The sequence below is a fragment of the Aythya ferina genome (assembly GCF_964211825.1).
Source record: "Aythya ferina genome assembly, chromosome: Z".
Classification (NCBI taxonomy): Eukaryota; Metazoa; Chordata; class Aves; order Anseriformes; family Anatidae; genus Aythya; species Aythya ferina.
In genome coordinates this window covers 23,367,753-23,393,716 of record NC_140299.1, presented here as the reverse complement: position 1 = coordinate 23,393,716, position 25,964 = coordinate 23,367,753, and the positions used below count along the sequence as shown (strand labels likewise).

The 25,964-nt window shown below is 44.9% G+C and overlaps 2 protein-coding genes and 1 long non-coding RNA gene across 13 annotated transcripts in view; 1 reads left to right on the top strand and 2 right to left on the bottom strand.

Annotated features, from left to right (window-relative positions):
- Positions 1 to 14,107, bottom strand: part of LOC311427208 — a 28,981-nt gene extending 14,874 nt beyond the window's left edge. Inside the window, exons 1-2 of one of the 2 annotated variants that reach the window (XR_014687252.1) lie at positions 6,089 to 6,210; positions 2,281 to 2,407 (exon numbers count right to left, since the gene is read on the bottom strand). This is a non-coding gene — a long non-coding RNA (uncharacterized lncRNA). Of the gene's footprint in view, positions 1 to 1,902; positions 2,408 to 6,088; positions 6,211 to 13,950 lie in introns of those variants that run through there. The other variant, XR_014687251.1, reaches the window with a different exon arrangement.
- CD180 (CD180 molecule) lies at positions 6,122 to 11,188 on the top strand. Its single transcript, XM_084504390.1, has 3 exons — positions 6,122 to 6,253; positions 8,464 to 8,630; positions 9,300 to 11,188. The coding sequence occupies exons 1-3, from the start codon at positions 6,164 to 6,166 to the stop codon at positions 11,023 to 11,025; spliced, it is 1,983 nt and encodes a 660-aa protein (XP_084360516.1). The 5' UTR covers positions 6,122 to 6,163; the 3' UTR covers positions 11,026 to 11,188.
- A 778-nt stretch (positions 14,108 to 14,885) lies between the features above and the next one.
- The window catches only part of MAST4 (microtubule associated serine/threonine kinase family member 4), a 307,122-nt gene continuing 296,043 nt past the window's right edge, over positions 14,886 to 25,964 (bottom strand). For all 10 annotated transcript variants that reach the window (XM_084505107.1, XM_084505110.1, XM_084505109.1 and 7 more), the window contains 5 exons: positions 25,356 to 25,585; positions 23,919 to 24,041; positions 22,997 to 23,133; positions 22,111 to 22,292; positions 14,886 to 21,255 (listed from right to left, as the gene is read on the bottom strand). In XM_084505107.1, coding sequence (XP_084361233.1) covers positions 17,384 to 21,255; positions 22,111 to 22,292; positions 22,997 to 23,133; positions 23,919 to 24,041; positions 25,356 to 25,585 — 4,544 coding nt within the window. In that variant the 3' untranslated portion in view covers positions 14,886 to 17,383. The remainder of the gene's footprint in view (positions 21,256 to 22,110; positions 22,293 to 22,996; positions 23,134 to 23,918; positions 24,042 to 25,355; positions 25,586 to 25,964) is intronic.

Here is a 25,964-nt window from a genome sequence, read left to right as displayed (position 1 = left end):
TTTTAAAGTAATAATTACTCCCTCTTTCCTAATGTGCAGTTGGATTTATTCTCCTGTCTATCCAGACTCCAGTTTTTACCCTTTGCCTTTGATAAGAGAGTTTATCTTGCAAGTCTATTTAATCCATGTCCTGGGGGAGAGGGGAGATAAGCGGATTTCAGCATCAAGGACACGTCCTTTTGGCTTTGTGCTGTTGCCACCACTTACACTGCCTAGGAAAATATGAAGTCTTTCAGGATGAAGAGGCCTGAAAAAATCCCAAGGACTCCTTAGGCAAGCCACCAGCGCGAACCCCTGACCACCAGTACCAGAATCTCATTGGGTAAACTGCGCTGAGCAGCAAGGCAGTGGAAGGGTGGCTCCCCAGAGTACTCAGCCAGGTGGTCCTCGGGCAGCAAGAGACCCTTGGGGTGTGTTACAAACCCCAGCTCCTTCCCCTGCTGTCTGCACAGCCCCATGCTGCTGGGCATTGCAGCTTGGTCCTGCAGGGCTCGGTCCTGCAGCAAGCAACACGCTGCTGCATGAGCACCCACAGAGACAAGTGGCAAAGCCAAACGAAAGGACAGCTTGCAGGGTGAATTTTGGGAATCTCACCTGAAGCACTGGCATTTCCCTTCGTGAGGTTGTTCACCCCACCTTCCTCCTCTGGAGTTACTCCCACTCGTGTACAAAAGTCCTTCTGTGCAGTGCCATCACCCCCCAGCCTGTGTCATGTACTCCAAGGGGGCAAACCCTGGGCAAGACAGGCTTACGGGCATCATCCAGCCACAGTCACACTGTGAACAAACCCCTGAATTTCAGCAGCTGGCCTGCTCTGCCATCAGCAAACCAGACCTGAAAGGACCATGTCTGGCAATGGAGGCGAGATCGCTGTGAGGATGGGGACTAAGGATGGGGAGTACAGAAAATCCAAGGCATGTCTCCAGTTTATGGTGAGGACAAAGGAAAGTATCAAACCAGCATTATGGTATAAAACATACTCCCAGCTGGAGCTGAATACGTTTCAACTCACTCCTTTCATATGCAGTCCTTCCCACAGCAGTATGTTACTCAACATGGGCACAGATGTTAATCAAAACTACCAGTGCACAATGTGCAGATAGGAAAGGGGCAGAAAAAGAAAGAGCTTGAGAGGTGAATTGGGGCAGTCAAAAGCACCTGGAGATACAATTTCAGGTCCCCAGGACACCTGGCTGAGCACAGCTAAAGTACTGGCACAACCCTGAAGGTTTTTCTCCTTGTTGTGGCAGTTTTGGGTTTCTCGCACCATGGTGAGAGCCACAGCTGGCTGTGTTTCACCTGCAGGAGGAAGTGAGGCTGCTCTCACCTGCTCACATGGCCGTGCCAAAGCCCCCCCTGTCCCAGCAGGACACAGCAGCCAGGACACAGCATGGGACCCCTCCACCCACTCCCAGCATTTCTGTCTTGCAAGCAGGGGAGAGGTTTCTTTCCTCTCTGACCTGGAGCTCTATTCATGGCGATCAGCAACAGGACTTCCTTTTACGATCCCCTTTTGTCATTTGAAGGAGACCGTGCCAGAAGCTCTTTAAATAGCTCCAGCACGCCAGCTCCCTTCATGGGCCCTCCTCTCGCCATGGCCCAGCTTCCTCCCCTGGCCCAGCAGCATCCGCATCCAGCTGCAGCTCGCCGGGAACCAGGAAGCTTATGGCAGGGCTCGGTGCAGGCTCTGCGGATGCATGGGGAGCGGGGACGCTTGGGAGGTTTGGGAGGTTTCAGTGCTGGACTTTTGGCTCGCTGCTCGGGTTGGACCTACAGATGCAGCCCCATTTCCCACGTGTCAGTCTGAAATTTGGCACGCAAGCCTTGCGCATCCCAGTTTGGCAGAGCCTGTCTGTATTGTTCAGAGGGGGGAGGGATGGCTTGTTACTAATCATGGAAATCTGCATTTTATGTTGGCTTTATATGAGCAATACAATGCACAGGGAGTGAATATTTTGCCTCCATAGCAAGGAACAGAGGCTGTATTTCTGAGGCATAGGGAAACCTCAGAGCTCTTTCACAGAGTAGCAGAGGCTACAGAGGATCTCAGATCCTCAAAGCACCTTCCCAGTGAGATTTCTGAAAAGTCACAAGACGCTCAAGGAGGGTGACACAACAACAGGCCTTATCCAGGAACCGTATCTGCAGGGAGAGTCTAGGAGGTATCCCCTTTGCAAAGGAAACATGGACACACACAGCGTCCATAATTAATGAGCCTGTAATTCCCATCATCAGCTTCCTAGTGCTTTGTCCCAAACATTTCCAGTTGTGTTTGCTCACAGGACTTCACGTGGTGTCTCATGTCCCGGCCACAGCCAGCGCCAGCTTCCTGGCTGATATGGAGAGAGCACAGGATGCAGGCACGGGGCCAGGAAGCCCGGTGTCCCAGTGTCTAGCAAGCAGAAAACTGAAAGAAAAAGAAAAAAAAGGCTGAATTTTGTTCACTCTGCATCATAAAATAGCATCAATTCCCCCTCCAAAAGCACACCAGCCCCAGGATGAGATGCAGCTTCACCACAAATCCTTTTGGAAGCCGCCTCAGATAAAACCCACTTAAGAACAAAGTGTCTGTGGAGACAGTGGGCAAAGGAGCTCACACATTACTTATTTGGGATATTTCTCCACCATGTGCTGAAGTCACAGCCCTGGCCAGGCTCTCTTTCTTTCTGAGGTAGCACCTGGGTGGCTATCCACCCAGCTCAGACCACAGAAATTGCAGTGAAGTTGCGGTGTTCTTTCATCATTAATCTCAACACCAATGCCAGGGGAAAGAAACTGGCATTTTGGCCCTCCTACAAGGAGCAATGGCAGAGCAAAGCAAAGCAGAGGAATTCCTGGGGCAGGGAAAATGCTGCAGACCCAGGAGCATGCACCAGGTGGGCTGGTGCTGAGCTGGGAAGCGGCCCTGACACCCCTGTCCCCTTCACATCCCCTCTACTCTGGGGACACCTTGTCAGATGTCAATGATGTCGCTCACACCAGCATGTGTCCAAGCAAAGGCACAGCAGCCCACGGGGGAAGAGCCCATGCAGCTTTTCCTGCTAAAAAAAAAAAAAACACCAGCCTGGGGCAGATGCTCTCCTGCTGAAATGTGCCAGCTTGTGGCACAGCAGGACAGGGGGGCTGGTGCTTTTGGGACAGCACACAGCAGCAGCAGGAGAACAGGCACAGCCCAAATCCCACTGCCTCAGAGAAACATGGACCCAGGTTTTTAACATGAAGAATTAAAATAAATCATTCATGTGTGTATCTCTTTCTTTGAAAAACTACAAACAAAGAAAATCTCAAAATCCATCCTTGAAGGAAATGACTAAAAATTGTTTTAATCCTTTGATCCTGCACAGACAGATTTCAGAAGCCCTGCTGTGCAGGGTGGTAAATGCCTTCTTGTTCAGAGCTGAGACTGACACAATTCACCTCTTGTTTAACAACTAGTTAACACCCTATAGGCCTGCTGAGTGGATTTAATGCCATACAGGGTTTCCCCTACAGCTGACCATCCATCCTCTTGTCCCAGCAGCAAGTCCTGGAGAGGCTCCTGACAGACTCAGGACAGCAAGGAAAAACGGGCCCACCACTGTGGGGCCAGGAACTAGCATCCTGATAACCCCAGCACCCTGATAACAGCCGGTGCTGATGCAACGTCCACGTCCATGCCACGCTGGCCAGGACTCACCCTGCCTCGGTGGTGGCTTTGCAGCAGGGGACAGGCCACTGCTGTGCCCCGGCAGGGGGGATGTGGGCACAGGCTGCGGGTGACTCACGCCTTTTGGTAAGCCTCACGAGCTGTTCGTCCTGTCTAGCTCAAAATCAGTTTAAAATGGAGAACTCCAGGAGGGTGGTGGTGGGGTGTGGGTGTCCCTCTGAGGGAGTTTTTTTTATCACAGGGGGACTGTGACGGGTTTGTGGGATTGTTTGCTGCAGGAGGGGTGCTGCAGAGGGGCAGCTTGCTCGGGCCCTGGCAGAGCTCACCCTCAAGTAGCTATCATCTGTGCTGGTGGTTTGCATGCTCTTGAATCCCCCATTGTCAAAGGGCAGTAAGAACATAAAAAGCAAAATTACCAACAGGAAAATGCTGGTGAGGGGACTCGCCTAGCAGCCTTACAGCCCTCCTGAGCGGGCATGTGGTGACAGAGGAAGGATGCACCCAGCACCTTGGGACAGCAAACACCGCCACCAGGAGCAGAAAGCACGCAGGAAGGGCAGTGCTCCCTGCTCAAGGTGGCCACCCCTGGTTTGCTTCCTTATGAGCACAAGGCTAAATTAATCAGGTGGGCACGTAGGGGAAACAGTTCGCACACCTCTCATCACCAGGCTGTTACTCGAGCCACTGGTGCACTTCAACACACAGGGGAACGGCAGTCACCTAGTATCACTTTTACAATGAAACCTTCATTACCCCAAACTGAAGCAGAGCCTGGGATTATTTGCATCATAAACCCTCCCATTTCTTCACAAGTAAACAATTACATTTCTGGAGTCGTTCCTATCCTGTTGTGTCGTATGTGAATTCCACGACACATAAGGACATATTTGCACAGCAGGAAAAGGCAGGATTAGCTTCAGCTGCTTTCCCCTCCTGATTTAAAGGACTTTTCTTCCAAGACAACTGATTCATTTTAAAACTGGGGTTTCTGGTATGGGTGGTTTGAGGTAGCATTCCTGCCACCAGGGCTGACAGCCTCCCAGTAGCAAGAGGCAGGGTGCAAGTCAAAGCTGTTGCCAACAGGGAAAAATCCTTAGCCTCTGAGCATTAACACGGAAAACTGCAAATAAACAAGCAGCAAACACTCCAGACAACAATTTCCCTGAGCTTTTTGCTACCAGCTGCAGGGGGAGCAGGATTTCCAGCAAACATGGAGCTGGCTGGGAAAGATACAGGGAGCATTCGCATACCAGTGCAACATGGAGTGAGCTTTTCAGCTCATCGTGCAGGGCTGAGCAAGGTGCATTTGTGCTTGAGCAGGGGGTACACCAACAGCACACAAGTGGTTTAAGCAAAGATGCAATATGGTCTGCTCTGTACTTTTTAAGCAGTTTAAGCACTGCTCCTGTATGGTGATGGCCCCTCTCTCCCCAGTTACTTACAGGGATGAGTACAGCAGCAGCTCAGGCAAAACACAATGCACACATCAGCTCCCGATACTGGTTCTGCCCAGGGCTGCTTTGCCATCACTTGGGTTCACCCTCCTCTTGTGCCAGTGCAGCTCTGAAGCCGCTGGTTGCAGCAGCCCTGCTGGGAGGTGCTGCTCACCACATGGATGCTCCCCATGCGAGTCCAGTGCTGCATCTCACTTATTTGAAAATACACTTGTCACCCTGCAGGCTGCCTTTTTTTCTTGTAAATATATAAGTAAGTAAAATAATAGTAAAAAAAAAGAAAAAAAAAAAAAAAAAAAAAAAAAAAAGGTCTATCTGCCAGGGTGAGCATACTACCCTGTTGGGGTGGTAAGGACTGGATGCTCCCGGGACTCTGGACCCCCTCACCTGCAGGAGCCATGCACATGCCCATCCTGGAGTGGTGAGAAATATTGACCCCCTCCAGAAAACCAATCATTACTCATTATCTAAACATGAGCAGAAAGTGTCCACTTCCAGACTCAGCTTTTGTTTTTCAGCTTTGTTTCTAATGAGTGAATCTGTTTTCATCAGTGACCCTTTCTGTAACAACATAGGCATAAGGCTTTTGCCTGTGTCTTAGTTACTTTATGAGTTCTCATGAATTTCACAAGACATACACCAAATTTTGTGTGCGGCTCAGACTTCCTTTTGCATTATATTCCCCACAGGTGAATGCTGCATTCTCATCTCCTCTTTCTTTGCTCCACCTGTTTCACATACAGCTAACAGCTCCACCACACTTAATGGGAATGTTTTGTTCTACACAAGCATGAGCAATACCCATTTCCCTTGCTTTCCATTTTTTAAATTTGTTCCGCCCCAGAAAAGCATCAGTGCACAATCATTTGACTATATTTAAAGTGGGGAAGTTCCTCTTTCAGTCTGAAACTACCACTGTGCTCATGCTTAGGAGGAGATTTAGCAAGCATAACTTTTTCTTCTTACAACCTGCTCTCAGCAAGCTCACCCAGCTCATTTGACCCTTGCTGCTCTGTCTCACTTTCTTCAAGGGAAGATACCAGGCAGCCCGCCTTGCTCTGCCATGGGATGCAGCTCATGCCTCCTCATCGCCACTGTGCTCACCTGTGCCAGCTGCAGAGCCACCAGCACGGCAGACACGATGTGCACCGAGGTGAGTGGTGGCTGTGCCTGGTCTCTTTGTGGAATGTCAAGCACGGAGGTTGGGACTCGAATTATTTGAATCAATGAGAGGTTTCTCTGGGGGCTGGACACCTTAGTCAGGGCTGTAGGCAGGTGTCGTGACACGTGCTTGGTGACAGCCGCTGCTTTCCCACCTCTTGGCAGAGGCACACTCCCTAGTGCCGCTGCCCCTCCATCGACACCAGGCTGGGGCTCCAGGGAAGTGCAAAGGAAGGCAAAAAGCTCTAGGGGTTCTCTCAGCAGAGCCAGAAAGGGGGCAGGGGCAAGGATTTTTTCGCTTATGCTATGCTCTCCATCCAACATCTTATGATGGTGGCTCTGTGTGACATTTGGCAGGCACACTGTAACCCATGAGCACAGTGAGATAGCACCAGGGTTTTTCCAGGGACAAAGGCTGGCCCATGAGGTTTTTGTTTTTCATTTTAAAAGGTGGGAGACGGAGTGGGGGAGAAGGCAAGGATTTGGGTTCAGGGAAGGAGCGCTGTGGAAACCAGCCCTCCTCCTTGCACAGCAGGGGCCTGCAGCAAATTCCTCATCAAATTAAATGTACAAACACCAGAGCATCCGGAGCTGTACAGCAGGATGCCCCAGGGGATGGCTGCTACCCAGCTCCCTCCCAGCCTTGCTCTGTGCCCTGCAGCATCACTAGAATGAGCTCAGCTTCGTTTTGATGGTAAAACCTAGGCACTGCTCTCCTTTGCAGTGACAGCTAGGTGGCTGTCGTCTGTCTAAACTGCACGTTGCAGGGGGCAGCCCCGGGGCTTCTTAGTTGCATATTGATAAAGAAAGCATCATCTTTTCCGAGTTTGTATTTTGCCATTTCCATAGTTACCAGCACCAGTTGGGTGCTCACCACAAGTCTCTGGGCCACCTTGTCTGTCACCTTCCTCCCCGCAAGACACACCCCAGGCCCCAGGCAGGGCAAGAGGCAGCGGAGGAGCCAAGTCCCAGTGTTGTGTTGGTGAAAACCCCCGCCTGCTTCCTCCCACCAGCTTCCTCTGTGCTCCTTAGGGACAGGTATTGCACCCCAAAGAGAGGACGAACACATTCTCCCTCTCTGTCCCCTGACAGACACTGCTCTCCCTGCTCCAGCCTTTGCCACCTGCCTGCCCATCCCAGACCACTTTGCAGCACCCACTGCACCACCTCCTCCTCCTCCTGCCCCCCGAGGACTTGCAGACCCCTCACATGGCCCTGCACAAGGCCTCCTGGGTGTACATAGCAATGGGGGTGCTCTGCTGTGCTGGGAGGTGATGTCCCACACAGCGTCAGGACACCCCAGTCCATCTCCTCACAAGCAGAGCAGCTCAGGGCGTCCCAGTGTTAAGCTGCAGCCCCCAAGCGGCCCAGGGGACACGTCCCCAGTGGGTGTCCTGTGGCCTGACAGCCCAAGACATGGCCCGGCAGTGCAGGGTGACCACCTCCCAAGGAAGGCACTGGGGGCTGCAGGACGAGGCCATGGTCCCACAACAGGCCCAGGCTCTGCAACAGGCCCAGGCTCCGTCTGGCTGCTGGGCCATCAGCAGGCAAAGGCACGTCAGGCATGTTCAATGAGCCTTCCCTGGTATTTACAGGGCGGACTGCATGCAGACCAATCCGTTTTTACTTAAACTGAAAAGCCCTGATAGAAATTTTAAAGGCCTTGTGTATCAGATAAAATCTCTGTCTATCAACAGCTATGCATTCTTGCCATTCCCTCACCACAGAGCATAACTGCAGTTGGGATCCAATTAATTTGGATGTGTTCCTCCCAGAAACATTCCCGGGTCTGCTCTTTTTTACCGCCTCGCTGCAAGATTTTTACTAAGACTTCTCCAAGAGTAATCTTTGTTACAAGACTCATGAAATTCAGAATTTAAACTACCTTGTGGGGATTTCATCTAAGGGATTAATAATTTATCCAGAATGGTAAACAATCCTCGAATGTGCTAACGTGGATAAGAAAGTACTCCAGATGAGACACACTTCAAATTAGCACAAGATTCAAGGTATTTGTTTTAAAAGCAGACTTCATGAAGCCCAAGGGGCTGTGCATTTCAAGCCTGAGCTGGTGTTTCATAGGGTTCTGGCCGCTACATTTTTAAATAATTCAAAATTTTGTTTTTTTTTTTAAAGTGTGGTAGTTTCCTATCTATATTCACAGTACATACCCCTTTGAGTTTCACTGTATGTTTTCCACAGATTACAGTGAATAAAAGCTACAGCTGTGAAGGTTTAGGATTGAGGGAGATTCCTGGAACACTGCCTGTCACAACAGAAATCCTTGACTTCAGCTTCAACGTGCTCCCTTCCCTCCAGAGCTCAACTTTCTCTGGGCTGAAGTCTCTTCTCTACTTGGACTTGACAAGGTAGGGGAGACCATCCTTCTGCACGTCGCCGTGGTCACCACCACTCCCTGCCCTTGTCCAGAGCTGGAGGCTCCTGATACACACCAGAGCAGCATCTCGCTGCCTTTGCAGAGTAGCCACCAGCAGCACTACTGAAGTATTTCACTAAGCAAAGACTGATATGCTTGAGCAATGTCTAGGCTTCTCCTCCAGTGGCAGTCATTTGCAGGGTGATGGATGAAATGTGTATTTTCTGCATATTACTATTGCTAAGACCAACAAAGTCACTAGAGCAATTTTTAATGCCTTTTTCGATATTGTTCACTAAAACCTATGGAAAGATACGATTCGGCCTTGTAAATGCTTGAATTTTTCTACAGGAAAATTCATTTTATTAAGTTAATGACACTAAAAAACTCATGTCTCCCTGACATCCACAAAAGCTTTCCCACACCCATCATTTCAGGAAAGGTTTTTCTGCTATTGTACAGCTTCCTCCCTAGAATTCTGTATTTAAACATGAGCTTACAAATACTGGGCAAACACCATTGGAAAAGATGGACACTTTTATCCTATTGAAGGCAAATGATCGTGATTTTTACATACATAATGTGTAGTTTGGGTTATCGGGTATTTAGTGAGAGTTTTGCAGGACAGGCCACTAATGCTGGTTTCTATTGCTCTCTCAAGATGTCAGATCAACTGGGTGTACGAAGGTGCCTTTCACAACAACAAGCGCCTGCAGACCATTGTGCTGACCGGAAACCTGCTCATGTTCTTGTCCGACACAGCATTTGTTGGCCCTCAGTCCCTGAAGCAGCTTGTCTTAACGGAGACGGGAATAACCACAATGTCCTTTATCCCGATGACAAATCTGGACAGCTTGGATACCCTCCTCTTGGGCAGCAACCACATTTCTTCATTGCAGCTCCCTCTCAACTTTCCAACTCAAAACCTCAAATACCTTGACTTTCAAATGAACCACATAAGGGTGATCACAGCAGAAGATGTCAGCATTCTTCAGAAGACCAGTAACATAACTCTCATCTTTAAAGGAAATGACATCTTACACATTGAACCTGGAGCTTTCCAGTCCCACTTCTACACCTTGGACTTTGGGGGCTGCACTGACATCCCTGGGGTCCTTGCAGGGATACAGAACTCTGTTGTTCAGACCCTTTGGTTGGGAACATTTCAAGGTGTGGGGAAGGAACCCATCATAACCCCAGATGTTTTGCAAGGCCTCTGTAATGTATCTGTCAAGGATCTCTATTTGCAACTACGGCACTTCAGAAACCTAAACCCTGACACATTTCACTGCTTGACCAAGCTCCGAAAGCTGGACCTAACTCACACCCACATCAGCTCCTTGCCCCCTGGCATCAGTGGTATGAACTCGCTAAGGGAGTTAGTTCTCAATGCCAACTCCTTCGAGCACCTCTGCAACATCAGCTCTATGGCCTTCCCCTCTCTCACCCACCTCCATGTAAAGGGAAACTCGGAGACACTGCAGCTGGGCTCTGGCTGCCTGGAGAAACTGGCAGAGCTTCAGCACCTCGATTTAAGTCACAGTCACATTGAAAGCCCTGACTGCTGTAGCAAAGCACTAAATGGCTTGAAAAGTCTTCAGCACCTGAATCTGAGCCACAACACAAAGCTCCACCTCCGAGATGTGCTCTTTGAGGAAGGCAGTAGTCTGGAGCTGCTGGACATAGCTTTCACTCATCTTCACATTGACACTTCAAAGGGTCCCTTCCAAAATTTACATCTCTTGAAGGTCCTGAATCTTTCCTCATCCTCCATTAATACCAGCATTCAACATCTCTTTCAAGGCCTGGAAAACCTCGTGCTCTTGGACCTTAGTCAAAATACCTTTGAGTCAGGAATAGTGCCAAAGAACAAACTGTTTGAACAGTTATCCAAATTAGAGGTGCTAATTTTGTCATCCTGTGAACTGACAGCATTGGACAACCAAGCATTTCACAGCCTCAGGAAGCTACAGCGTGTTGATCTGAGCCACAACAAACTTACTGCATTCAGCACAGACGTATTTTCAAAACTCAAGAGCATCTACCTCAATTTTGCCTACAATAGGATCCGTACTGTACCCCGTGACCAGCTAGAGTCCCTACCTGCCCGCAGCGTAATCAATTTAAGTTACAACCCCCTGGAATGCACCTGCTCCAACATTGGTTTAATCACCTGGTGCAGGCAGAACCCAGATAAAATCGAAGACCCTGAGGGAACGACATGCTCTGAACCCAAATCTCTGGCTGGGGTTCCGCTGGCCACTGTCTCACTCTCCTGTGGGATCAGCACTGCAGGAATTGTTGCAGTTGTCCTGGCGGTTTTATCCTGTGGTGCCATCTCCATTTGGTTCATTCACTATTTCAAGCAAAATTATCAGCAAATCTAAGTTTTTGATGGGCGCTTAGTGTGAAGAGATGTACAGTAACCGGATTAGGATGAAAGACAACTTACATTTTTTTTTGCATGTAGCCTGTATTTCACTTAACTTTTATAATACCTTTTCCATTTTTATTATCATTTTAAGAAAAATAATAAAATCTTTTATATGATCTTGGAAAATAAAGTGTGACCTGTGTTTTGAACATGAATAACTTCTAAGGAGATTCCCCAGTTCATCTCTATGCTAGCATTGCCTTTACAGCCACTAGGGCTAAGGCACCTATAGAGGGAAGATCCAAGAAACGAAACGCGGAATTTGTTCCTTAAAAAAAAATATAAAAAAAAATCACAGCATCCCATACACAACAATAAACTCTCACCCTCTCACTCTCAATCAATTACACTTGAGAAACAGCTTAGTTGGAGAGCTGGCACTAATGTATGCTGCTCAGTTAAAAGGAAAAAGGAGAGGGGGAGGGGAATCAAAACTTCCTGTGAAGGACTGGAGCAATGCTCATATGGTCACATAAGACCAACTCCTGCAGGGCAGACCACAATAGCCTCTATCACACTTCTCATTAAATTCTGATTAAAAGAGTACGTGCATTTGGCCAAGCGAGGGAGCTTGCTGCGTGCCCCTTTCCCATGAAGTGACCTTTGGCACGAGGGCTTTGCCAGCAGGCTGACCCCGTTGCACAGGCACAACCTTGCAGGGCCGGGCACGGCCCCTCTGCCTCCACAGAAGACCCAGCAGCACACGGGGTCTTGCTTTGCCCACAGCAAGGCTCCTGGCTGCACACAACCAGAAGTCGTGGTCACTCCTTGAACATTTTCCAAGCTCTCTTTGAGCAATTTCCACCCGGGAATACAAAAACTCAGCTTCAGCTTCTGGCCCGAAGAAATTTCCCTGAAATCTTCTTGTTTTTAATCTGCCTATAGAAAGTTCCAGGTTCTGGGCACCAGGGTGCTTCTCCCTGCAGCTCTCCGTGCTGCTTGCAGGCACCCCCTGCTCCTCTGCTGCTGCTGAGAGGCTCTCAGAGACCTGCTCCTGACCCCGCAGGCAGGCGCTGTGTTTGAACCCACACGCTGTGCAGCATCAAAGCTGCCCTCGGTGCCCGCATCAGCGAGCAGCTCCTTAATGACGGATCTGAGATGTCACCAAGGCAGCCAGAGGACAACTCGACCTGTCCTCAGGAACCAGGCAGCTCATGATTCAAGGCTCCCTCCCTCTGCAAACATAACTGGCTAAACAAGTCAATGCCAATAACTGCATTGTCCGATGAATGTTGGTGTGGGTACCCGTCAAGGGAAACCTGACCTACAGCCCTCACCAGCTTGTGGGTCCAGGAAAGCAATAGATAAATGGCTAAGCAAAAAGAGCACAGCACAGTTCACAGCTTCAAGAGCTAAAAAAAAAAAAAATGCTGCAAAGATCAGGAGATCTGTAAACATCGGCAACTTGAAGGGAATGCTGCATGTTGTGCTGGTACTCACTGATACGCTGCTTCATTTGGATTTTGGCAATTCATTTGGATTTAAGCATCACCAGTTTCTGAAATGCTACCCAGCATCACAGGGTAGATATGCGCATGGACTTCAGCCAGTTAAAAGTTGAAGCTGTCTGAAAAGGCAAAATTGTGAACGTGTTCACATGCAAGATACATTTGAGCAAGGCATGTTAAGTACAGACCTTTCTGCAATGCTTTCCCTTCCTTCCACACAACTCGTTTTACCTGCATCTGATGCCATTTTTGTTTCCTCTGTGATTTACATTAGTGTCACCTACACAGGGCAGGCTCTCTACTTTCATTGTCCTGTAAAACACCAGTCATTAGGACACTGTAAACAACAGTGCTGAGCCACATATATAGTATATGGAGTATACACAAAAATCCTGAATACAGGGGGGTGATTATTCTGAAGGAACATTTTACATAATATCACAAAATGTCCAGATTTTATTTTTATATATATATTATATATATATATTATTATTATATATATATATTATTATATATTATTATATATATATTATATATATATATTATATATATATATATTTTTTTTTTTGAAGTCCAAAGATTTAGTCTTGTATTACTTAGCAAAGATGTATATGGAAAGTGACAGTAGATTTATTTTTCCTTGTAGAATTTGTTTACCCAATCAAGCTCCGATCTAATGCGCTCCTTGGTATCTTGTCAGGACTTTTATGTTTCAAGTGCAGCCAAGGAGTCAGTGAGCAGGGACAAGGGAATTGCCTGAGCTGAATGGTGCTCAACAAAACCCAGCTCACTCCTGGGATAGAGATATCACTGACACCATGGTATGACACAAAGCTTACAGGTAAAGATATGGTCACTGGAAGGACAACTGATGACACGCAAGCCATGAACTGGGACACCCAAACACCCTTTCGTATCTTCCAGTCCTGCTATTTATTCTTTGGTCTGCTAATCACTGTCTGAATACAAACATGACATCCCTGCTAATTCTTACCAACCTCAGGAGAAAATACAGAACCTGAAGGAACCTTGCAAGCTGGAAGTTCAGTTCTTGAAGAGGGAAGCCCACATTTCTCTTTCAAACCATGAAAAGGATTCCCAACCCAGGTGAGATGCAGGCTCTTTCTACAAAGGCAGAAGTGAGGATGACAGGCCATGCCAAATCTGATGGTCAACCTTTCTCTCCTGACTGCTCCTTCCTCAACACAAACCCCCCTACACCACCCATTTCTGCTGGCCCTGAGTGCTGTGGGGTTTGTGGACGTGCAGCTTTCCACAGTTCCTCACAGAGGGATGGCTACTGCAGTCAGAGACAGCACAGCAGGCAAGGCAGTCATACAGTCAGTTCTCAACTCTGGTCATTTCCTTTCCCCAAGCTGCTGCATCCCCCTCTCCCCTCCCATATTCATGCACATCCCCTGCCACTGTACCAATTTTGCAGAGCATCTGTCTTCTGCTGGGTTTCAGCAAGTCAGAAAGACTGGGGGTAACTCACTGGTTTCAGTCAGAGAGCACAACAGAAGTGATTCTGTAAGGCTGATGCACTTGGCTTTGCAGAGGTGAAAAGCACAGGGAAAAACATGGCAGTAAAACATTAACAAAAATAACCTGGCACACATCAACCAGGCGTGAAAAGCTCCTTTATCAGCCACTGGCAGCAGAACAGTAAGGACGTGTGGATGTGCTCCTCTACAAGACAGAAAGACAAAAATTACGGGACCAGTAGTCCTGCCCGCTGCTCCTCCTGACAGGATTGGTCTCCATCAAAGAGGCCATTGGGCACTGTGGGCTCTGCTCCACCTCCTCTGCCTGGCTCAGTGCATCTTCTTTATTATGTGGGAAAAAAATAGTAAAGGGAGATTTGAATATATTCAAGGGTAGAGATTTCAAAACTGAAGAAATGTTGCACTTAACACTCATGCTTCATGAATTTGCTAAGGTGGAGAATTTAGCATGAATAAAAAAAATAAATGAAGATTTGGTGTGTTTTGAGAAGGTACTGAAAAACACTGTAACTTATTTCAATGAACAATGATGTACGCTGTGGAGGAGGGATTGAAGTCTCACGTTTCAGGTTACTGCAGTTGTTACCAGCAGCCAGGTACGTTGTCCATCCATGCCCCTACCTACTGAGCAGCAGTGCCGTGGTGCCAGCCACTGCCTGAGACAAGATACTTGGCTCTCCAGACCTCCTCCTTCTCTAGACCAGACAATGATTCTCATGCAAAATCCTTAGCCAGCACGTGCCTGAAGGGGTGCACTGGGTTGGTCTGAGGGAAGAAAATAACTGCCCACCTCTGAGTACAGCAGGGATGTGCCTGAAGTTACGGGAGCGAAAGCAATCAATGGAAAATACACAACAGTGTTTCATGCTGAATTTTTATTTCAATGTTATGCAACTGCATAAGTATAAATAATTGTGTTCAATATGCAACAATTATGACATCCATAAGGAGTTTCTTAGAGAAAATAAGACTGCAAACACTTTATTGCACAGACCCTAACTTTTTTTTTCTTTTTCTTTTTTTTTTTTTTTTTTTGTCTCTCTCTCTCTCTTTTTTTTTTTTTATTTTTTAATTTTTTTTTGGTAAGCTGAGCAATCTACAGCAGTAAGCTACAAAGGAACACATCAAATCTACAATCACAGAAAGACTGACCAAGTAGCACACAGGTAGGAGGATCTCTAACAGCTCACTGATAAGGTAAGCACCCAACAAACGAACAGATACTACATAAACACAAGCTTACGCACCGTTACACTTCCAAAATGCAAAAAACTTATTTGTCAGAAGTGATAGTGAACTATACAAAATATACATAAAGGTATACTGTAAACAAATAGCTAGATGTGCTTTAAAGGAAACAGAGGGGAGTTAAAAAATGCAGAAGACTGTAAACTAGGAAATACCTCCCAGACAGAAATGTTATATTGAAGTGCATTAGCATTCATTTGTAGTAACTGCCAAAGCACAGATAAACTGTAAATGTTGAGACCATTTTCTCTTCAAAACTGATCAAAAATATTACCCATCACTCACTAGCTCCTCTGTGAATGCATCAAAGGCAGTATGAATGTTCTAGTGTCACACGAAAAATCAGAAGTTGTTTATGATTTTCTTTCCAAGACGGGTTTGCTGTAATCCAACTCAACTAATTAGCGTAATAAAGCTTTTCCCAGAGGGAGGTTAATTCTGAATCCTATCAGTTGTCAATCAAACCTCCAAATCAAGATTATACTGTGCTTTTAAGAACAAATTTCTAGCTTTTGAGACAGAAAAGACAATCCGTAAGCCCCAATGAAACAGGTATGGGCCTAGGCCTAGTTTAGCTACATAAAACAGAAATAAGCAAAACCACCATTCTGTTGATCCCAGTCATCTAAAAACACACATCTGCAAGGATATTTTGTAGTGCTCCTGTACGTTTCATGTTTTACCTTTTGTCCTTCAAAACAAATAATCTCCACACTAAAATGATCCAAGTCTACATGTTCCACAGTATACAAAATTTAAATAAGGCTTAGCAAAAGTAAAAAGACAGTAACATTCTAGCACCAAATAGCTCCAACAGGTTCCTTTGTTACAAAATGCTTCTTTTATAATTACAGTATTACTCTTTTTTGTTTTTGCATACAAATAAAAAGATTATGTTATGAAATGTATGGAGCTACTCAATGCATTTAGAAATGAATGTGAAACCCAAAATTTCTTGCTAAAAACAGCAAGTTAGTCTACAACATAAGGCCCCAGCTACTTATTAAAATGTATCGGATGTCCTGAACTTTTTTTTTGAAGATATGATAGTGGAACTGTTTTTTGTCTTTTTTGTCCTAATTGCCATAAAATAGAAAAAAAATAATAAAAAAAAAAGCTACAGCTGTATGAAGCTAATTATGCAGGCCTAGATGCCATAACACACATTCTCTAAGTTTGTCAAAACCCATGATGAACATAATTGTACTGCAAGTCATGTGCTTATATTTGTGCCTCACACTGTAAGGGCCTGAATTTTAAAAAGCTCAAGGAAACCAAGAGAGGGTTGCAGCAGAAACCAAAGACACGGCATGTGCTTCAGAGTCTCGGCCTTGTCTGAGGGGAAGGTGACAGAAAGCACTCCCTGCAGACGAGACCAGCACAACCATTCCATCAGAGAACACAACTCCTCCTGGGATGCCGTGATAGCCAAGCGCTCTTCCCTTATCTTTAATCACACCCACTCTACCAGGCAGGCTTTGTGCAGTTCGGAGATGCAGTTAGATCTTGTGTTAGATCTGGTGAAGCAGTTAGCCAGATACACTACTATCAAAATCTGATTACTAAAAATACATGTAAAAACTCATAATAACCCATCATGTTCATTCTTTTCTTGTATTTTTACCTCTAGCTAGGATTTTTACTAAGTAAAAATGTGGCATGTTTTTATCCTCCAGGTTAGACCAATACTTGTGCATGTCCATGCCACATGTGAGTTTTAGTAATTCAGTTTCATATTTGAGTATGGCAAATAAGTAGCAAAGCAACTATCTTTAAAAAAGGGAAGAGTAAACAATGCTATCAGCAGCAAAGTATATATGCTACATTCAAACCCCAAACACATCACTAGGTATTTACAGAGGAAATCATTTCTTCAACAGCTTTCAGCTGTGTATCTATTTTTGTACAAATACTATATGGTAACAGTTTTACCGGTTAACATTGGGAAGGCATTTTGAAAAAAAGTCCTTTCTATATATCCCCATTCTTTTTTGTCAGTGACATGAAAGCTTTGCCACACAAAGACACTACACAGTGCTGGTTTAAAGATGGTCAAAATATATTGTCTTTGTTTCAGCTAGTCTTGTAGTTATATCTGCAGGTAGTACAGTCAACAGTTTTTTTTGTGAGGACTGCTCCGCGAAGCTTCCTTTCCTCGCCGCTGCCGAGCTGAGTCTTTGTCATGAGAAAGTGCATTTTGGCGGTCAGGTGTGGTTGCTGACCTAGATAAATCTTTACCTACATTCTGTTTTCTTGAAGCAGACTGCTGAGCCTGAACAGCATCTTTTCCCTTTACATCCACAGTGTTAACAAAAGACTTTTCTTGATTTCCGGGTTTCCCCCCAGTGTTTGAAGTAGAGTGGTGGGCTTCTACTACAACAGCAGCACTGTGCAAGGTCATCAGTGACACACTTTTAGTCATTTCTGCCTTACCATACCCCGTGGAAGAGGTGCTTTTCTTACTTAGTTCCTTGCAGCTGGCCACAGGAAGCTCAGGTGAAGCTGCTTTAACCTTTGTTGAAGATGCATCACTCTTCTCTGAAGACAAAACAAATGCTTCTTGTCTACATTCAGAGAAATTGGTTGAACTAGTCAGTGGTTTTCCTGGCATTGCAGCCACACGGCAAGAACTTTGCCCACTGGCACCTGACAAATGTTTTACTGCAGCCTGCTTGTTTGCATCCTCTGGCTGTTTTTGATTAACTTGTCCTTTCCCTTTTGAATCTTGAGAGCATTTGCTACTTGTGATTGATTTTTCTGTTCCTTTTGCTGTGGCATCACGGTTTGTGAGGCAAAGGGTAGGCTCTACTTTCCCACTGTCGTGTTGAACATAAAGTGCATCAGTGCATATTTTTCCTTCAGGTCTTTTATCTGGAGACGCTGCCTGATTACTAGGGCTTCTGTCTGCCTGTTTGCTCAGCAAGAGACAGTCTTTCACAGTGGAAAACTTTGGAGACACGGTTTGTTTCTCAGTGAGGTGAAGCAGCTTTTGATCAGCAGATTCCCCAAAGCCTGCTGGTTCTTGCCTTTGCATTTGCTTAGAAATCTCTGGCCCTGTTGGTCCTGGGCCAAGAGCAAAGGATCTGGGTTTGGTGTCAGCAGTGATGGTGCTCACTTGAAGGGTGGATACCAACCCATGCTCAATAGTCATAGGCTTTTCGACCTGAACATGTTCGTTGTTCATTTTTCTCAAAGAACCTGAAACAAAAGAAGGGGGATCTGGCACGTTTTTACTGGCATGTTTGCCATCTTTCCGCGAGCTGACAGACACCTGAATAATTGTTTCTTTTTCTTTTGTTTCTGGAGTGCATGGTTTTTGTGAAAAGGTCTGTTTATCCAAGTGCTTAGACTTAGAGGAAGTCACATCAGAAGCAGGCCTGAGCTTATTACTGCTGCTTTCCACACAGATGGCAGAAGGCTTCACATGTTCTTGAATACCTACATGAACATCTACAGCACAGTTTCTGCTTACAGCATCTCTCGCAGCAGGGGAGACCAGAGCAGTAAGCTGTTGCTGAGGAACTTGGCTGGACTGTGTTCTCTCAGTGGTCTGTAGCCTTATGTCAGGGACCTGCTTCTGATCTTTCTTTCCCAAATCTTTGGTGTTGTCCTTCTGCACAGAGGACAGCAGTACAGACTTATCATTTTTAGGATCACAATCCATTGAGGGTCGTTTGGATGGAGGAGTTTCACTCTTTAACTCTATAGTAACTTTCTTAGACTCGCTGAGAGCTTTCTGCTTGGTTATATCCCTTTCTACAAAACTAACGACAACAGTGTCTTCTTTGTTTAACTGTTTTAGAGCATCTTTGCTATCCTTAGGTTGTGCCTTGGGACCAGCCGCTTGCATTTTTCCTTGTATCTGAGATAGCATGGCAAAATCAGCAGATTTTTTTTCATTGCTTTTGGAGTAGCTTGTTGTCAGAACGTCTGAGACAGATACCTTCAGAGATGACTCCCTGATCACCTCCACCTTTGCAGGGGTAGGTTCACAACTTCTTTGGGTTATTGGCTGCCTGGCAGGCAACTCCTTTTGCCCTTGCTTCTCTTTGCCTAGAGCTTTTTCAGGAGTGCTCTGAACAGTAGAATGTTTGGAGTCCGTTTGTGTAGTTTTAACACTCTGACTCTGAACAGCGCTGGACTTTGCTTCCACTGAACTGTCCTTCTGTTTTGAAGGGGAGGTGTCTTTCTTTTGAACAGCTTCAATAACAGAAACACTGACTTTAGCAGCTGGACTAGAAGCCTTTTTCTCCGTCACTACTTCTGCAGCCACAGGCATGACCAGTGGATTTGGAGAACTCTTGCTTATTTGCAGAATCTGAGGTTCTGGTATGTTAATTTTGCTAGATTTTGAATAGCTTAACAACTGCTCTTTCTGACAGGCCACTTCTGCCTTTCCACCACCTTCTTGTGGTGCTGCATGTTTAGGAGATCCCACGTCACTGCTGGCGCTCTGTCCTTCTGGCAGTACACACACAGGCAAATCAGTCTTCGAAGCCTGTGGTCCAGAAAGTAAGGCAATGTCTAGTGTGCCTTCTATTGGTTTCAGGCAGGAAACAGACCTCCCATCAAGCTTATATTCTGATGGACTTTTTCTGACAGGTGACTCAGTGGAAATCACGGCTGATTTTTCCACACCTGTTTCTGCTCGGCCATTCAAGGTTTTGAGGGGAACAAAAGAAACGGAATTAATCTGAGCAGCATGTGCGCTGCTGATGAATGCTCTACCCTCAGCAACAGTAGTGGAATCCTGCTGTATGCTTATGGGTCTGACTGTGTTAAGTTGAAGGCATTCATGAGTGTTTGTTGTCAGTTTGGGTTTTAGCACTGGACAGACACTCTCATCTTTTTCTTCAAAGGACAGTTTCTTTCTAAAATAACCAATATTTGCAAGTTTGCCATCTAATCTTTCATATTTGACAAATTCTTTTGTTGGTACATTTTTATCTGTGTTTTCTCCCTTTCCATTAAACATCCTGTCAGAGGACTGTGATGGCACATCCTGCAGTGTACATGGAGGGGAAGTTCTTTTGAAGTCACAGGAAAGGTGACTGAATTCACTAAGCGGAGGCCCATGACACAACGTCTGCGCTTCTAAAGCAACGCACTCATTTGATCTCAAGTTTGCATTCTTTTGAAGGGTGTCTTTGAGTATGTCACCAGCTGACTGGGTCTCCAAAGCAATGATTTTTGTTTCAAACTGATTTGATCTTTCTAATACCTTCTGGAATGCTTTTTTGTCTCTTTCTTCCAGTCTTAAGGTATTGGGATTTTCTGGTTCGCTGCTATGTTCATGTAGAGCAGCATTTGCTTTTTCAGCAAAATCTTGCTTTTTCATAACAATCTTGACCTTCAGCTTCTCTCTGTCTAGCTCATCGATGGATTCTTGCCTACCTAATTTACGAGAAATGGGACGTTTCAAGCAGCCCTGTTCTGCAGGTCTGACTCGTGTGAGTGATGGCACATCAGATACATTCTCCTCCAAACTCTGAAGAGTTACTTCCCTCTGGGACAATTCTCTGTTCACTTCTTCCTGGGTCACCTCCAGACTGTGTTTTCGTGAACATAAGTGTTTCTTATCGCTGGCATAAGAGGGTGCAAGTTTCTCTTCAGACTGGACTCTCTTTAAGAGTGGAGATCGTGGTGGCTCTGCACTCTTTGGCCTAACAATATGCCTTACAATAGTTGGAGGGGAGTGCATTTTGCTAGGAAAAGATTGAGCTATTTTCGTATTTCCAAGTGAATGTCCTAGCAAGGGCGATGGAGATCGCTGAGGAGATGTGGGCTGGGGTGTTGGAGAAGGTGTCCGTGCCAGCGGAGAGAGAGGGATGCTGCCAGCTGATTTGCGTCTTCCGGATCTGTATCTTTGCCCACCAAGCTTTGGACCCAAGCCATGAAGAGTGCTGGGTCTTATGTGTCCTGAGCCAGCTGGAGAATTGGGAGCACTTGAACTAGGGGAACTACTCTGGGAAGAATTAGTACCTACAAAAAGAAGAAACAAACCAAGCATGAGATTAGCAAGAATAACAATCTTGCCTAGCAGAAGAATGAGAGGCAGTGCTTGCACTTATCCAAAGAGGATGTATGCTATCTGTTCTTATAGCATTCCATGATTTGGAAGGTTTTAAGTGACTGGGCTTTAAAACACTCATCATTCCAGAATGTTGCTATTTCTCCCTTCCACCCTCTGTTCCTTCATCCAGCTTGAGTTCTTGCCTCCTTCTATTTAAAAGGAACACCTAATGTTTTCTGGCACTTCAAAGCAATGATCAAGATTTACCAATAATTTACCTCCAGCGCAGGGTTTGTAGAACAGCATTCACTTTATTAGAAGACACTAAAATCACAACAAATGTGCGATAGGAAATTGAGACAGATGAAGCCTGTTTAAAAGTCAGAAACATCTGACAGCAGCTGGTTCCTCTTTTCAATAATAAATCCACATTTGTGAGAACCCATGCTAGTCGTATCATGTAGCAACTTTTTCCTCGGTTTCATTCTTGTATCAGCCTCTCCTAGGCAAGATTCTACTTTGTACTCTAAAACTGGATTGTTTATAACTCAACTTATTGCTTTGTAGACTTACATTTTCTATCAAAAACTACAAAACTACAAACCTAGCAGAAAATTCCATTTTGTATCATGAGAGCCCCTTAAGATTTTGCATCAAGAATCTTTTTTTCCCTTTTCAGACAGAAACCAGCTGCTGTTCAATAATTACGTCTGTCTGAGCTGACTGCTCTCAGCAGAGCATGACAGCGTTGGGGGGCTCACAAGAAGCAGAACATACTTCAATTTCAAGTAATTTTCCTCTGCCCTCCATTCTTTTACACTCACCAGATGGAAAATCAGGAGTGGAGCGGTAACTTGGGGTAGGTGACCTTGGAGACAAGCTGTGGGTTGGAGACCCAGGCAAGCTCTCCCCTGATGAAAGTGATCGGTTCAGGCAGGAGAAACTTCTGCTGGTGTGAAGAAGAGGTGAGGGTTGCTTGGCCAACTTTTTAAACAGAGATCTTCTCCTAGTGTGAGAAGAGCACAACATTAATCCAAACGTAATATGCAGAAAAGATACAATAACCACATGCAAAGCTCTTGTGGCTGATGTTGCTTCATTCTCCCAGTACCCCCCATGAAAGGAAGTATGAAACCTATGTTTGCATGAAACCAAACCTGTCTGCAAAGCACGAAGTTCAGAAAATACCCTGATTGCTAATAAGTGGGATAGATATTTTAACTAAATCTACTTGTACTAAAACGTATTCATTGAATTTCAGAGGAACAATTAACTTCTTATGAGCATAAATCTTAATTTTCTTAAGAGCCCACCAAAACTCAGTATCTATACAGTACAAGCAATGTATTTGTGGAATATGTGTAAACATTAGCATCAAAGCAAAAAAATATACATAAACTTAGTACTAGAAAATTTAATGAAGTAGAAAAAGCTATACTGAATCCAAATGAAGACACCACCGCAGTTACTCATTTGCTTCCCCATAATCGTTTGTAAACCCTGGAAAATTTTTAAGTGGCATTTTAATGGATATACTATAGGCAAAATGGGAATGACAGAATGCATTACACCCACAGGATCTCATAGAAGAAGGTAAAAAAGAGGGGCAGGAAGTATGAGAGGGAATTGGATTAACTTCATTTTAAAATTAATTGTTATGTCCACACACACAAGAACACACATTCATCATGAACCAAAAAATTTACTCACCTCTCTAAACTCTCTTTTTTCTTGGTTTTCTTACTGCGCCTGACCATTCTGCTTCTGTAGCTGTTTCTCCTGGCAGGTCCAGTCTTGATGGAAGTGTTTTCAAATGGGGTTGTCATAATTGACACTTTGTTGCCACTCTGCCAAAATACAGACAATCTTTAGACAGAGTAATGGAAGACCTCTTAGCTTTAAATTAAGTTGCACTACAAACAGAAATGCAATAAAACAGCAACAGAGTAAGCGCTGGCAGCATAGGGAACTCCATGCAGAAGTTGCCAGGCTAATTTATGTCAGATAAATGATGACTGGAAAATTCTCAAACTGCTGTCAAGATTTCTAAACTACTTAATTCCAAGGACCAGCTTCAGGACAATAAGAAATTCTAATAATTTTAACTAGATAAAAGGGAGCAAGGTGTGACCAAGGCTGATAATAATAAGTGAAATAAGTTTCTATAGAAACATCTTATTTAAATATTATGAAAGGCAAGTTCCTGTACAGTAGGAATACATTTCAGATTCTGTTTCCACTTTTCCTCATTGATTTCACGTTGATAAGGAGAAAACGAGAAGTAGTATTATCGTCAATAGCTTGAGTTACCTGATGAAGATGGTTGGATTCATGGAAGTGCTTTTCCTGCATATGTCAAGTTTTTTTGAAAGAGATACACATCTTTGCATCAGTACCCAAATATACTTTAGGTATACCAGTAGTAGTGTCAGTTCCTTGCAGTGAAACTAAAGTCATCCTAGGATACATAGAGTCGCTAACTTTTCTCCACATCACTGCAATAACAGCTTAGAGTTTGTACCTGAACAATCATAAAACCTGGTAGCTAATTTCTGAAAGAAGAGAACATAACCCCACAATCCCTGGTGAGGAACTGCGAAGTGCTTATGTGTCCCAGTTAACCAAAAGTTACCTTTAACAACAACTCAATGACTTCTGTATGAACAAGACCATGCACTGGTTCTCCATTGATATGAGTAATCAGGTCCCCAGCTTTTAAACCAGCCTGGTGTGCTGCACCTCCTTCTTCCACATTCTAGAAATCATAGATGGAGAAAATGGATGCTTGTTAATTACTCTCCATACTTTCAAGAGTAGCTTTATTTTATCAATTCTTTCTATAAAAGTGGTTGTCTTTTAAACACAACAAAGAAATACAGATATTACAGATATTGAATCCTTATGAATGAAGAAAAAAGAAAATCTGACAAGTAATCACTTCATCATCAACTGCTTACTTGATTTTTGTACTTACATGGATGTGGAATTGTTTCAAAGCTCATTATTTATTACTGATAGTCAGTCTTTTTCATGAATGACAGATCCTCAAAGTTTTTCATATTTCAAACTGATTTGCAAATTTCTAAACAAAAGCACTACTTTAAATTATCCTACCAATGACCAGTCAAATGTGGAAGTAACTCAACTTTAGTGAATTCCTTAATTGAAGCTGTTTAATGAACTTCATGTGTATTTCAAAATTTTCTGTTTAGTTTTAGTTTTGCAGACTCTGCCCCCAGTCAAAGAGAGGCTGTGCCAACCCTTTCATTTTCTAAACTACAGTACCCTGTTTACAAGTGCCAAATTTGCTAAAAGTGAAATTGACCCATGTTGTTAAAGGCAGAATCAGGCTTGGGCCCCAGGTCCAGGACATGGACCTGTTGTAGCAGGTCCAGAAAGGGCCACAAAGATGATCAGAAGGCTGGAGCACCTCTCCTATGAGTACAGGCTGAGGGATTTGGGGTTGCTCAGCCTGAAGAAGAGAAGGCTCCAGGGAGACCTTACAGCAGCCTTCCAGTACCTAAAGGGGGTCCACAGGAAAGCAGGGGAGGGAGTGTTGGGGTAGGACAAGGGGAAATGGCTTTAAGCTAAAACAGGGGAGATTTAGATTAGATGTTAGGGGAAATTCTTTATTCAGAGGGTGGTGAGGCACTGGGACACGCTGCTCAGAGAAGCTGTGGATGCTCCTCCATTCCTGGAGGTGGTGTGCAAGGCCAGGCTTGTGTGAGGTATCCCAGCCCATGGCAGGGACAGGGGGTGATCTTCAAGGTCCCTTTAAGGTCACATGGGGTGATCTTTAAGGTCCCTTCCAATCCAAACCATTTTATGGTTCTGTGGTCACAGATAGGTACCACTCCTGTCAAAGATGCGTATTATATGGGTCTAATTGTCCCTACTGCCAGCACTGGCCTTGTGCACAGGCACAAATTTCATTCCAAGGTAACTATTCAGCACAATATCACATTTTACAGAGTAGCTGTCAAAAAGCAAATACAATGTACACAAAAGATCAAAAGCAAATATATCACTAGTTTTCTCTGGCTATATGTAAGAAAAAGATTTAACTTACCCAAACAATATGGTGCACAGTGTAGATATCACTGTCACCCACGTAAACCCTGATTGCTCGGATGGTGAAGCCATACTTCTTTCCTGAACTGTGAATTACTATCGGCTGATGAGGACTTGAAGCAGCAATTGAAGAATCACGACTGGGAGAGGAGTCACGGGAGGATGAAGGATCAGATGACAGTGAATGAGGTGACATAGGACTTCCCAGAGGAGAAACACCAAATACATCTGGAAGAAAAAAAGTGCCTATGAGAATACATTCTGAGCACACACAAACATATACACAAAACTGGGAATCTATTTAGTGACACCTTTTGTGACAAATTATTTCGTTGTGTTTGCATAAAGACTCTCTCCTCACTGTGCATGAAGCTTTAATGAGTTTGAAGCTTGACCAACAAACCCAATTTGAGAAATTAATTTAATTCCCCCATAGCATAACCTGATTTCTTAATGCTAACATTAACTTGCTAGATGTAGGCTGTTTTTTTCCTTTTAGATATGAAACACTCATTGCTAACTCTGAAAAAACAGTCCTCAATCCTCTTCCTTACAAATACACATGAAAAGAACATCACTTTGGGAGCAGATGCTATCGTGAGTACAT